The following is a 15,000-nucleotide window of genomic DNA, read 5'->3' as shown; positions in this document are numbered from 1 at the left end:
AGGCATATTCTAGCCATAATATCTATAGTGAAGTGGCATCACAAGTAACAGGAAGACTGAAGGTCAAATAAAGGAGACATATTAAATTTAAAGAGCAGAAAGGCAAGTTAAGATTTTTTTGTTTGTGATGACCAAAGAAAAATTATGTATGCTACAGGTCTGAAACATAAAAATTGTCAGTACTGTTTTATCAATAATAATTATAGTGAATAAAGCTATGAAACCTAATTTTGATATTTTCAAATTTAGAAAATAGTGATGTAGGGCCGAGCCCGTGGCGCACTCGGGAGAGTGCGGCGCTGGGAGTGTAGCAGCGCTCCCGCCGTGGGTTTGGATCCTATATAGGGATGACCAGTGCGCTCACAGCTTTCACTGGCTGAGTGCGGTGCGGCCGGTCTCTAAAAGGACAAAAAAAAAAAAAAAGAAAAAGAAAATAGTGATGTAAATTTGAATAAGTGATGGGCTTGAGGTCATCTGGTAGTACCATCCATATCTCATAACAGACAGTACTTTAGACCAATTCCCATTACTTTCTTTAATTTTTAAACAAAGCTTTAATTTGCTTTATTTTAAAAAATCCTTTTATTTATTTTTTTAATGAAAAGCAGATAGATTTGAGTTCAGATTTGATCTAATTCCTGCCCTCACATGAGGATTACAAGTAAAATAAAGCAATTTAAAAAGTAGTAGAACTTTCCAGAGATTAGCTTCTGTTGTTTCCTGTTAGGGTATTCTTTCCTGACAGTGCCTTAGAGTGTAAAGCATCCTATGATAAGGCTTTTGTATCCTACTTTAGTAACAAAATTCTCTTCAGTAAGGATGGTAAATGGGTATTTCTTTTGTTGAATTTTACATTATAATCTGAGAGTGTATCGTGTCTGTTTCTGCTTATGCATTTTTGAAGTTCTAGAGTAGCCCTTCACAATGTTTAATGGCATGTGAATTCTCTGGAGCTCTTGTTGAAATACAGATTCTGATCCAGCAGGTCTGGGAAAGCCCTGAGAATCTCCATTTCTGAAAAGTTCCCTAGACATGCTAGTGCTGCTGGTCCATGTACCACACTTTTAGTAGCAAGGCTCTAAGAGACACGTTTCCTTGGAGTTCTCCTGTTTGGCTTAAAAATCATTCCTCCTCTTTCTCAGCATTCCCTTCGTTCCAAAGAAAGTCTCACCAAGCTTGGGTTTATGCTCTTTTAATGTGGGCTGTTAACAGCCATGTCTTTTCTTTCTTTCTTTTTTTTTTTTTTAAGTAGCAAAACACCGAATTGCTCATAAACCTCATTCCAAACCCAAAACTTCAGACATTTTTGAAGCAGATTTTGCAAATGATGTAAAATCCAAGGATTTGCTTGCTGATAAGAAACTGTGGGCTCGGCTTGAAGAACTAGAGAGACAAGAAGAATTGCTGGGTGAACTTGATAGGTACCTAATAACAGATTATCTTTTCAAGAAAATTTGTTTCTATGCACATTTCCTCATTAATCTTTTCCCTCATTAATAAAATATTATGGGCTCATTGAATAAAATGCAGAAAAGCATAATGTATTAAATCATCAATAATATTTTCACACCAAGATAAATATTTTCTAGAGCATTTTCTTTTAGGACTGTGTTTGTGCTCATTCCCATGTATGCACATGTACATAAATACTTAAAATCAACATCTCCATTTTTTATTAAAAGATTTTAGCCATATTTTACATAATGAAGTTATTATAGTAGAAAATTGACTTTTAATAATTATGGGGCTCATTCCCATGTATGCACATGTACATAAATACTTAAAATCAACATCTCCATTTTTTATTATAAGATTTTAGCCATATTTTACATAATGAAGTTATTATAGTAGAAAATTGACTTTTAATAATTATGGGTGCTTTATATATTAAATTTTAAGTGAAGTACAGTTAGTCTCCCCTTATCCATGGGGGATCGGTCCAAGACCCCGAGTGGATGCCTGAAACAGTGGATGGTAACAAACCCTATATATACTGTGTTTTTCCTATACATATGTACCTGTGATAAAGTTTAATTTAGGCATAATAAGAGATTGATAACAATAATAAAAAAGAACAATTATAACAGTATACTGTAATAGAACTATGTGAATATGGTCTGTCTCCCCTTTCAAAGTACCTTATTGTACTCTGTACGCACCTATTTTCGTTTCGTGGTTGACCGTAGGTAACTGAAACCTTGGAAAGTGAAACTGTGAATAATGGGAGAAGGGCTACAGTATTTTTACACTGCACTCAGAATAATGCTCCATCTTTGAATTACTTGTTAGAAAGAAAAATTTGCTTGGAATTTAATTTTGATACTATAAAATGTTTATGCTTGCTTTCCTTTTGCAAACTTTTCTGTTTATTGAGCAGGCAATTTGTAATCTGGTCAGGTAGTTACATGTATGAGAAACTTCACCAAACTGCTGTTTGAAATACACATTAGCACTCACTTAGAATTGTCAAAGTGCTAAATGAAGTCTGCTACTACAGAAGTTCCTATATTATTTTCCTTAAATGATGTACCATATGCAGTAATTAGTTTCTGTGAAAAATAGGACATGAAGCACAAACAATTTTCTTTCTGCCATTTCACCTGTAAATTCTTAGATCTTTTTGGTAACTGGTACTATTTCATTTTTAAAACTAGTTTTCAATCGTGATTTTCTTGGTTATGATTCTCCTTCTATTTTTGCATGATGTTATTTTTGGTTTTGTTATTTTTGTAAGGTCTTCAATTCCTTTACAGAGTGAAGCATGATAAATGTGCATTTGTGTGTATAAATATATTTACGTGCATATGTACAAATCCTTTATTTTTAAAATTACAGTAATACATGCTTAAAATATTCTGAGTCTAAAAATAGAAAATAATGTGTTATAGATCTGGGGCTTTAATTTTTGGACTTTAAATATGAATACATATTCTCTGAAGTTCTTACAAATTTCTTCCTGTATTATTGACTTGAATTTCTATTGTGTGTGGCCAGCTTCGTCTTTGCAAAGACAAAAAATTTCATCTGCTGTATTCTGCTCATGGTTGAAAAATTGCAAGATACCAGAGTGGCATAGGAACTAATGTTTTTTTGTTAATTTATTTCAAAACTTTTTTCTTTTTTAACCTAGAATTCTGGCTTAAAAAATACCTTATTCAAAATCTTAGTTCATACCTATTGAAATAAACTGAAAATTAGAATATGTAAAATTCTAGTATGTTTGTTTGATCTTGTTAGTTAATTTTCTCACTTTCTTTTAGTAAGCTTGATACTGTGATTGCAAATGGAGAAGATACAACATCTTCTGAAGAGGAAAAAGAAGATCAAAACCCAAATGTGAATGTGATGCATCCAGTAACAGCCTCTCTTACTCCCAGTAATTGTCAGAAGGATATAACAAGTTCAGAAATGTTCAGTGGTCAAGTGAATAGTCAATTGAACTGTTCAGTGAATGGTTCAAATTCTTGCCACAATAATGAAGATGATGATGAGGAAGAAGATGATGAAGATGAAGATGATGATGAAGATGATGGTGATAATGAAAATGACCATGATGCTTTAGGGGTTGGAGATAATTCTGTACCAACAATATATTTTTCTCATACTGTTGAACCTAAAAGGGTTTGTATACTTTTAACTTTAGTAACTTTGCATATAATTTGAACATTAAACATCACCTATGATATTTTTTAAAAGAAAAATATTAATAGTGATTAATATTGTTGGTAGTGCCAAACAGGAAAATCTTTTGCCTCTTATTCCAACCAATTTATCTGAAAAGGAAAAAAAGTTTCTAGTTAGTTAGCTGATATTAATTCATTGTTCTCTGAAGCCACAATAGAATTTGAGTTGTTTGGGTCTGGAAAGGAATTGGATTTGAATGGCAACAACAGTAACTCCACCTGTCCTTTGTCCAGAGAGTTTTCTTAAGAATCCTGGAGTTAATTATATTGCGGGTATTTTGGTGTGCTTAGAATGTTGAAAGTTACTACAGTAGTTAATTTTTAATTATACTGGGTATTTGTTTTCTTTGTAGGCATAAAATGATTAAGAACATCATGAGCAAAAAGGGAAAATTTAAGAGGAAGTAAAAATTCCCTTTCTGACAAAGTAAATACAAACAACTGTGGGCAATTGTGACTTGAGAATTTTGGCATTTTAGAGCTGGGAGTGACTGTAGAGATCTTCTAAAACAAGGTTTTCCAGCTTTTCTTTAGCATCAAAAGCCTTTTGTCTCCTGAATCCTTATTGTAGAAACCCTGTATTTAAAATAGATCAAAGCAGGTTAGCTCTGGTTAGAGGAAAGATAGGCTACCCTAAGTCTATCTTTGCCCTGTCTCTGTTCCTATATTGCTGTAAGGAGCCACTGGGAATTTATCTGTCTAATTTGTCTTTCTCAGGGAAACTTAAGGCCTAGAAGACATAGAGCTGGTTAGTAATAAAACAGGGAATCTTTTGTCTCAGTTTAGTGTTCTTTCTACACGTGGTATCCCAATTACCTGTAACAGTTAGGGGTCTGTGGTATCAGTCTTAAGGGTCTGTGATTATTATTTAATGAAACATGTTTAAAACATATTTGATTATGTTTAGGTTCCTTATCACTGTTGTAATATGAAGTGAAATAATTATACAGCTTTTTAAAAAATATTCTAATATATCCAACTAAAGAGATCATTTCCTGAATTCTTTGGAAAAAGTTGACTGAAATGATAAGCCAAAAAAAAGAGTTGGTTTTAGGATTCTTTTTCCAGGCTTTTAATTTTTTCTTAATTTCATTTAGATAAACAAAAGAAATAATATTTGCAGGGATGTTACGGGAAAGAATAGTCATTAATATGGAAAGTGTGGCATAAATGCCAAGTAGAGATAGAAGAATAACAGTAATTCTGAACAGGGTTAGTTTTAGTTTTTAGTTTTTCAATTTCTTAAAATTTAGAAGTGTTTAAAAAATTTTAAGTAGTTGAGCATCATCTAATTGCTTTTATGACTTAAGTGTTATATTCTTACTGAATTTTTTTTATTTTTTGGTTAATTGTGCTCTTTGTTTTGAAATGCATGATTTAAGTCAAACAATTAATATCTAAGTAATGGAAGGATGTGAGGCTTATAATGAATCTACCATTTAGTTTAAGTGTATTTTGCTTTATAAACATTAATAAAAACACTGAAGACTGGAATTGTTCATTAAAGAAGATATAATTTAATGTCATAGAAATAAAGATGAGGACTTTTTTGTCCTATCTGATAATGCACATCATTTCAGCACCAAAAAATTTCAACTGCCTCCCTTACTGTTACAGTCATTTCTCAGTATCCATGGAGGATTGGTTTCAGGACCTACCTCGGACACCAAAATCCAAAGATGCTCAAGTCCCTGATATAAAATGGCATAATAAATGCATATAACCTATGCACATCCATGTCCTGTATACTTTAAATCATCTGTAGATTACTTATAATAACTAATACAGTGTAAATGCTATATAAATAGTTGTTATACTGTATTATTTAAAGAATAATGACAAGAAAAATATCTGTACATATTTAGTACAAATGCAGTTTTTTAAAAAAATATTTTCGATATGCAGTTGGTTGAATTTATGCAAGTGGAACCACAGATATGGAGGACCAACGGTGTTTTTTTTAATTATACGGTATTTGTTTTAGTTTTGGCCTTCATTTAATTTCTCAAAAGGTTCTTAGATTTTTGCTGTGAAATTTTTAGGTCCGAATAAATACTGGAAAAAACACCACTTTAAAATTCAGTGAAAAGAAAGAAGAAGCCAAACGTAAACGAAAAAACAGCACTAGCAGTGGTCATTCTGTGCATGAGCTGCCTACTATCAGGACACCTGCTGACATTTACAGGTGAGTGATATTCACAGACTGCAGGGCAATCTGCTGATCCCTTCCATCTTTTTGCAAGTGAGCATTTATAGGAAAAGATTGTCTGCAACGCAGAAGACTTACTGAATAGAGACATATTCTGATGGAATTAGCTTAGTATTTGAAAGCTTTCCCAATCTAAAGCAGTTGGAATGTTGCATGTTTTTTCCCTTTTCTCCTTTGCATGTGTTTTTGAAACATTCCCAATTGGTCTAGTCAGAAAATCTTGTATCTTGGGCTGACCCCGTGGCGCACTCAGGAGAGTGTAGCTCTGGGAGTGCAGCGATGCTCCCGCCACGGGTTCAGATCCTATATAGGAATGGCCGGTGCGCTTACTGGCTGAGCGCGGTGCGGGCGACACCAAGCCAAGGGTTGCGATCCCCTTTCCGGTCACGAAAAAAAAAAAAAAAAAAAAAAGAAAAAGAAAATCTTGTATCTTAACTTTAGAAAGAAAGTTTGTGTTCCTAATGGGCTAGGGCAGTACTTTCCTACCACAGCTATAACATGCTTGGCATGCAGTTTACCTTTTCAGAGTAGAAATTAATTACACTATTTCAGTTTTTTGTTGTGGTGTTTTTTGAAAAAGCTATCAATTGAAAATACCTACTGTTTTCATGACCCATATTTGTAAAACAGTGAAAATCACTAAGTATGTTATAAGTAGATCTAAAATTGTATAGAATTTTGGCTCATTAAGCTGTTATCACCTAGAACATGCTTATAAATGTGCCTTATTTTTTTAGGCCAAAAAATAAAATATGTCATTTGAGGGTCCAGAATTATTGTGAATGTGAAAATTTTAGATATAAAGTTTTAATTAAAAATTTTAGATTAATTTCTAGAAAAGATTTAAAGAAATTCTTATAAAGTTATTCTCAGTTTTACGAGTTACCTAAAGTAAGTGTGTGTTGTTTGAATATTATAGAGTCTTTGTTGATGTTGTGAATGGAGAATATGTCCCTCGTAAATCAATCCTGAAGTCTCGAAGCAGAGAGAACAGTGTTTGTAGTGATACCAGTGAAAGCAGTGCTGCTGAATTTGATGATAGACGGGGAGTTTTGAGGAGTATTAGCTGTGAAGAAGCCACTTGCAGTGACACCAGTGAGAGCATTTTGGAAGAGGAACTGCAACAAGAAAATCATCAAAAGAAACTTCTGCCTTTATCAGGAGCACCTGAGGTATGTATCTTTAACTCAATTTCATATAGTATCTTTGACTGATTTTTGCTGTTTAACCTAAAAAACATAGGATTCATTGAATACTAGGTTTGTACTTTTTTGATGATAATTTTTAAAAAATTTATAGTAACTAGCAAACAGTACAGGTAAAATTGTCATATTAAAATAGCTCAAAAATATTTTTTGTTAAAGTATGGCTTGTCTTGAAGTTCTATTTCTGTGAAATGGGAATTCAAAAATATCTTAATTGGCATATGTGTTAAATTTTTGGCTAGACAATTATTTAGTAGTTTATTTTAAATATGATTACTGACAGACCAGACTGTAGTCATTTTTTGGTAGTTTACATAGCAGATTATACTGTTCTCTTTTAGATACTTTGGTTAAACAAAAAAATATATACATGGCAGATAATTATCTAAACTCTTCTATGATTTGGCCTGTGCCGGTGAAACTTAACTCCTGGGGGATTATGGAATCATTTTATAAACTGATGAAAGCTGTAGACCTTCTTCAAAAAAAAATTAGTGCTCACTCATACACTTTTACCCACCATGTTGTATATAGTTTGGGGGGTGAGGCGGTGGGAGGGTGTTGGGAGATCCTAAAATAAGAATTTCTATCTATGAAATATATGGTTTGGGCAGAGCCCGTGGCGCACTCGGGAGAGTGCGGCGCTGGGAGCGCAGCAGCGCTCCCGCCGCGGGTTCGGATCCTATATAGGGATGACCGGTGCGCTCACAGCGCTCACTGGCTGAGTGCGGTGCGGCCGGTCTCAAAAAGGACAAAAAAAAAAAAAAGAAATATATGGTTTGGTTTCCATTATACCCAGACTTGATTGTTTTACTCTTTTGTTTTGGTGGTATTTGAAGTTTTCAATTTAAAAAGTATTTAGGAAGACTGGGGAACTCACACCTGTATAAAACCAATATAAACATTTGTATATATAGTTAAGTACATATAAAATATTTATATTTATATATAAATAGGCATATGTAAAAATTTCATTACTGGTACTTAATAGTACTAATTGTGCTAAGTGTACTAAATGGTAATTGGGGATGAATCATTACCATTTAGGGACAGTACATATGATTAAAATATTCTCCCTTCCCCCCAGTATAATGATCTTAGATGACCTGGAAAGTATCTTGCCTTAAATAGTCTTCCCTACCTTTAGAAAACAGGTAATGGATGTAGATTTTTTCCAGTAAGTATTTGAAAATAATGATTTTGTAAGGACTTAATGTATCATGGTACAGCTACAGAGTATGGAACTTATTTTTATTTCACTCTTTTTGGCTTTGCATTTTGTCCTTTTTTTTTTTTTTTGGCCTTTTTGAGACCAGCTGCACCGCGCTCAGCCTGTGAGCACTGTGAGCGCACCGGTCATCCCTATATAGGATCCGAACTCGCGGCGGGAGCACTGCTGTGCGCTCCCAGCACTGCACTCTCCCGAGTGTGCCACGGGCGTGGCCCTAGCTTTGCATTTTGTATTAAACTGTTATAATAGATGCTATAAACTTTTTGACTTCAAAGGAGTAGTTAATGATTTTGTTAAGTATTTTGAGAGATAATTTTTCAGTATCTTTAAATCCTAAAATATTGTCTTTTTTGAAATTGTTTTTAATATAATAAGAAAGCTCTATGCTCATCATGATAAAGTGGAGTTTTTAAAAAAGAGTAAGCTTTGAGCTGCTTTTAAGAGCTGGATTCCAAAAATAATGCCAAAGAGAGGTGACATTGTTTGTTTTTGTTTCAGCAGGGTGAGGTGGAGGGTGGCTTTTTAAACTATTCAGGTGATACATTGTCTTGACTAATTTTGAGCACTTGGTAGGTAAAGGGAAGCAAACTATCCATGGAAATTTGTATGTCAAATTTTAGTCATAATAAGTTCTTAGAAGATGTAAAGGTAGAGTCCCAAATACCAGAAATTTTTATATATCTTTATATAAAATGTTATATGAAGATAATTCCAGCAATTTTTACATATTATTTAATTTTGTTCCAGTTGAACATAAAATTGACCAGATTAAGTCCAGCAAACATCCTGTTGAAATTAAAGAGTCATTTTTTGCGGAACTTCTGATTTTCATCATTGCATTAACTAGTAAAATTTTGAAACCTACACTTATTCCCACTAATATCAGCACTTTGATTTTTTAAGTTTCCACTAATCTCTTAAATCAAATTGAAGCAAGATGCAATAAAACATTCAAAGAATTGTACAAATGAACACACCACTGATAGATACGTCAATACTGGTGAAAGAAACTAAGCTGTTGGCTAGCAGGCAGCCTGGCCACCATAGGATAGCTCATTCATCAACTGATGTACAAAAGTCTGAATTTGACACCCTAATAGCATTTTTAATTTTAATACATTATTTTTCACAGCATGGGCTGGACATGAATACAATGAAAGTTTGAGGACCTTTTATTTATCCATTTTTGCTTTTTCTAAAATAAGATAAGCATTTTACATTTTGTTTTCTTGCATGTGCACTATAAAAATTACTTATATTTGGTGATGTAATTAAGAAGAATTTTAATGGTGCTTGGTTTTTTTGAACAATTACTATTTTGATGTTATAGTGTTGTCTATCCAAAAATCTTGTGAATTTACTTTTAATGGAAAGAAATGTCTAATTGATAAATAGAGTAAAGATATTGTGGATGTCTTATTTACATTTTATTACCATAACCTGACTTTTGTCTTCTAGGCTTTTTCTGGAACTGTAATAGAAAAAGAATTTTTATTGTCCTCCTTAACACCACACCCAGCCATTGCTTATCCTGTACTACCCACCATTCCAGAACGAAAAGAAGTTCTGTCAGAAGTATCAGAAGATACTGCAAAAAGAGTTTCAAAGTTCAAAGCTGCCAGATTGCAACAGAAAAACTAGGCCCTGCCTAGGAAAATGGGAATTTACATCCTAAAATGCAGTTGTGCATTTGTTTAGAGTATATATAGCAAAATATGTTACATGTAGTTTGAAATAAGGCATCCTGCATTAGTTTGACAGCAAGTTCTCTTACCCTTATCAGTGGTATTAAAAAAAAAATCAAAGTAAATGTTTAAATACTTTAATATTCAGCTTGTTTTGTTAATTTTCTGAATATTGTCAACACACTTGTCTAGGTTTTGCCTTATGATGCAGTAGCAGCATTTCTAATTATTTTTCCAAGAATACTGTTCATACGCATTGTTTTTGTGTTTCAAACTAAATACAGGCAGTTTTGTACCAGCTGTGAGGTTGTGCATGCCATATGGACCATTTTAAAGAAACTTTTAAAATTTCAGATAGATTCAACAATTATATTACTTGCTTTTGCATTTTAAAGGCACTTTAAAAAAATCTACTTCTTGTAGGTTTTGCAGCTAGGTGGCTATTTAAAAAAACCTCTCCACTTTGAATGTCATACTATAATTTTTAAGGCAGAGAGCTACATATACCCTGTGGGAAAGTTTCTGATTGGAAGAATGATATTTTGTAAAATGTTTCTTTTTTTCTTCAAGTAAAAATTTTATGAAACTTGGTCTCTAAAATGTTGTGAATGTTATGATTCAGAATTGAGTTTAGAAATGTCTTTGATTCATATATATGCTACATACACCACACAACAGATTCTTGAATTCTTACAGTTTCATAGGCATTTCTTCCCTGGTATGTGCAGTTTTCACTGGGATTATGTTTTAGTAGAGAAGGAAAGGTTGTCTAGCTGTTTAAAAAAAAAGATTTTTTTCAATAAAAAGTTTGTATGTTTTAATCTTTCCTACATTTTCATTCTTTAAGGCTACTTTCCTACTAGTAAATAATTGAAATAACATATTTACTTTTAGCAAACTCCTTAAAATAAGGAGAAATTTATTCTAACATTGAAAATTACACTGCAAGTGTTAATCATTAGCTTGATGCATGCTAAAATGTAGCTTTTAAAAAGCATCCTGCATTAGTACTAAAATAAGCCATCAATGCCAGTCCACCCTCTATTCATGGCTAAATATTTAACGGTTATTTATAGCTTCTTTAATGAATTCTTGCTTAAACAAAGTGAAATTATGTCCTAGAAAAGTAGAAGCTATTTGTAACTAGAACAGCATAACTGTAAAAGTTTTATGAATATGTATTTTAAAGATAAGGGAGTGAGCTTGAATCCCCACTAGTTAATGGGTAATTCAGAACAGAGGGACTGATTGTGAAAGATCACCTAAAAATGTAGATTTGTTCTACACTAAATTTTGATCAACTATGCATATATTTTGTGGTTTAAAACTTTTTCTTTTAGTCTACCTCCCCTCCCCCCAAACCAAAACAAGAGGACAAATCACATACACAAAGGAGCCACCATTTCCAACTGCTATTCAAGTGAGCATTTCTGTGCTAGACGTTTTCCCCCCCGCCAGAAACAAACGTTATTACAGGGCTATTGTGGTGTTCTTTACAGATGTGTAATTTCAAGAGTACTGTCATTAAATAATTTTTCATGTTCATGAACTTCATTTTAAGCTTGCTGTTTATGTAGTCTGTGTTACTTCCTTCAAATAGGTCTTTCCTCATAGAACGAGATGGTAGTAAAAGCAAAGAAAAAGTGTTCAGTAGCACATTTTTGTATGTTCCGCTGAAGACCAAATGAAATAGTGTCGCTCCATTTCATAGCTTCAGTCTTATAGCAGAATTTTAAATTGTAACTTGAAATTATGCCTTTCTTTTCTGTATTAAATTTAAGTTTCAGTGGGACAAAATGAAACTGTTCTTAAGTGATCTGTTTTAAACCATTATGAAACTGAACAGCAGACCAAGAGATTCATTTTTTTCTAACTTTTTATTTTGAACTAATTTTAGTCCTACAGAAAAGTTGCTCATAATAGCACAGAGTTACCACGTACCCCCTCATCCAGCTTCCCGTAATATTATAACGTATAACCGTAGTACAGTGATCAAAACCAGGAAATTCATATTGGTGTAATACTATAAACTACAGATCTTACTGGAATTTTGCCAACTTTTCCACTAATGTTCTTTTTCTTTTCCAGGGTTCTATCTAGGACCGTACCTTACATTTATTTATTATTGCTCCTTAGTCTCCTCCAACCTCTGATAGTTCCTCAGTTTTTCCTTGTCTTTTATGACTGAAAATTTTGAAGAGTACTGGTAGGGTATTTTGTAGGATGTTCCTTAATTTGGATTTGTTTGATGTACTCACGTGATTAGAATGAGGTTTTGCATTGTTGACAAGAATACCACAGAAATGCATAATATTAGGAGGTTTATATCAGAGGTAAATCCTAGTGTGACATTTCAAGGGGGTCCTTACTTCATATATGTTAACCTATATCACTTGGTTAAGATGGTCAGATATCTCCACTGAAAAGTTACTGTCTTTTCCTTTGTATTTAATATCTTAGGAGAGATACTTTGAGACTATGCAAATCTTTTTCTCTTCAAACCCACTAATGTTTGCATTTATTGGTGGATATTGTGTGCAACAGTTAATCGCTATGCGATATGCCTAATGTGATTTTCTGTTTTGTCTTTTCCTTCTACGTTTATTTCTTGGAATTTTTTTGTAATTAAAATCAGTGCCTCTATTTCTCCCCATTTATTAATTTATTTAATTATTTGTATCAATGTGGAATCCTGGATACTTATTTTATTCTATGGGTTAAAATCCAATACTATCCTTGTTTTGTTGCTCAAATTGTTCTGCTGTTGGCCATTAGGAACTCCTTTGAGTTAGCTCCTGAGTTCTTTCAGCAAGCTTTTGTTATTTTTGAACACTTTGTTACTCTGACACCACAAAATAATACAATCTTGTCTTGTATTTTTCCTGTTCCATCCCTGGAATCAAGCACTTCTTCATGGATCCCTGATATCTTTTGTTGGAGAATGGTGTTTACAAACCAGGATTTGCTTACTTAAGCATGCTTATTGTCACTGGGGTGACGTTGCTTTTTGGGCTTTTCAGTGGATACTGCTAGGAAATATATGTATATAAACTAATCAATACACATTATTTATATATGTCTGTGTATTAAAAATTACGAGTTTATACTGATACTTCTGATTCAAATCTAATACCACAAGATTCATTTCAGTTTTTCCTTATTTGGGACTTCTTTCTCCAACATTGAAAATCCTGACTCTTATCCACAATGTATTTATTTACTCATTGTTTTTTCAAACTAATATGCACATAAAGTAATTTCAGAAGTGCTAATTTGTACCCCCAGGAGAAACACATTTATTTAACTACATTACACTATTTATGGTTTTTTTGTCTTCAGCTTTGTATTATCCGTCAAGAAAATTTTTCAAATTTACTTGGGTTCTTTTCTTTCCCACCCTCTTCATTGTGATTATTATTCATTTGCATTATAATTAGGCTTATTTGTTACTGTGTGTATTCTATTGTGGGTTCTCTCCACATCCTGGTTAGTTTTAATGGTTTATTTTGGGGGTATGTGAAAAGAATGTGAAACATTAATGGGGTTCTAAGAGTCAGAACTGTATAAAAAGATTTACACAGAGAAGTGTCAACCCTCCTCTTTCCTCCTACGACATTCCCATTCCCAGCTTATTTCTATCACTTACATCTACCCACTGTAAGTCACTTTTTAGTTTCTGCTTTAACCTTTCTTTATTTCTTTTGCACAAATAGCAGATACATGTGTATTTTCTTGTATGTCTTTATTTCTTAGATGAAAGATGACATTCATTTTTTCAGTTAAGAGTATGTCCTTGTAATCTCTCTGCATCAGACCTTATTTCTATCACTTACATCTACCCACTGTAAGTCACTTTTTAGTTTCTGCTTTAACCTTTATTTCTTTTGCACAAATAGCAGATACATGTGTATTTTCTTGTATGTCTTTATTTCTTAGATGAAGGATGACATTCATTTTTTCAGTTAAGAGTATGTCCTTGTAATCTCTCTGCATCAGATTATAGAGATCTTCCTTTATTTTTATTTTTTACAGAGATGTAGTACTCCGTTGTGCAGGTGGAGCATCGTTTATTCAGCCAATTTCCTATATATGGGCATTTAAGTTGTTTCTGGTATACATGTAGTGATGTAGTGAATGAATTTGTCTATATCCATGTAGTGATGTAGTGAATAAATTTGTCTATATTTTTTTATGACGGGAGGTGTATCTTCAGGGTAGAGTCCTACAAGTAGGATTGATGGTTCATCTGTACAATTACTGTATGATTTCTTTAAAACACAGTAAAATCTATTTTTTTTTAAAAGATGACCAGTAAGGGGATCTTAACCCTTGACTTGGTGTTGTCAGCACCACGCTCAGCCAGTGAGCCAACCGGCCATCCCCATATGGGATCCGAACCCGGGGCCTTGGTGTTATCAGCACCACACTCTCCCGAGTGAGCCACGGGCCAGCCCAGTAAAATCTATTTTTAAGTATATTTGTTTTGTTCTTTTATTGAGGACATCATTTTAATATATATGTTTGCATATCTACATTTCCTTTATAAATTACCCAGTCTCAGATGTTTCTGTTATAGCAACACAAAACAGACTAAAACAATTGCCCTCTAAACAAGAACACTTAGCTAGTAAGGAAATGTATAATCTGTATAATGTCTCTGTAATCTTGCTTATTCATGGTGAGATCACCTTTTTAAAAATATGAATTTGAAAGCTGTGTTGTTTTTTAAACTTCATATATGAGAGAATTGATTTTGACTTGATGGAATGGAGTGGAGTTTCAGTGATGTTATTTGGTCATATGCATGAACAAAAGCAACGTGCAGATAGAGTAGTAAAAGTAATATGAGAAGTAATCAGTATAATAGTATTTTGTTGAAAAACTACTCATTTTCTTTTTTATGTGAATTGAGGCATTGCGTGCATATAAGTTTAGAATTGGTATGGTTCTCATCACGTGGCCTCATATGACTTTATTCCTAATCATG

At 33.2% G+C, this 15,000-nt stretch overlaps 1 protein-coding gene across 1 annotated transcript in view; it reads left to right on the top strand.

The window, feature by feature from the left end:
* Positions 1-11,562, top strand: part of URI1 (URI1, prefoldin-like chaperone) — a 69,877-nt gene extending 58,315 nt beyond the window's left edge. Inside the window, exons 7-11 of the mRNA XM_008587016.1 lie at positions 1,253-1,421; positions 3,261-3,621; positions 5,726-5,868; positions 6,812-7,064; positions 9,787-11,562. Of these exons, the coding sequence (XP_008585238.1) occupies positions 1,253-1,421; positions 3,261-3,621; positions 5,726-5,868; positions 6,812-7,064; positions 9,787-9,969 (1,109 nt within the window). The 3' untranslated portion in view covers positions 9,970-11,562. The remainder of the gene's footprint in view (positions 1-1,252; positions 1,422-3,260; positions 3,622-5,725; positions 5,869-6,811; positions 7,065-9,786) is intronic.
* Positions 11,563-15,000: the final 3,438 nt, after the last annotated feature.

The sequence above is a fragment of the Galeopterus variegatus genome, unplaced genomic scaffold (assembly GCF_000696425.1).
Source record: "Galeopterus variegatus unplaced genomic scaffold, G_variegatus-3.0.2 Scaffold4217, whole genome shotgun sequence".
NCBI classification, from domain to species: Eukaryota; Metazoa; Chordata; class Mammalia; order Dermoptera; family Cynocephalidae; genus Galeopterus; species Galeopterus variegatus.
Note: the sequence above shows the minus strand (reverse complement) of the source record. Positions and strands in the feature narration are given on the sequence as shown.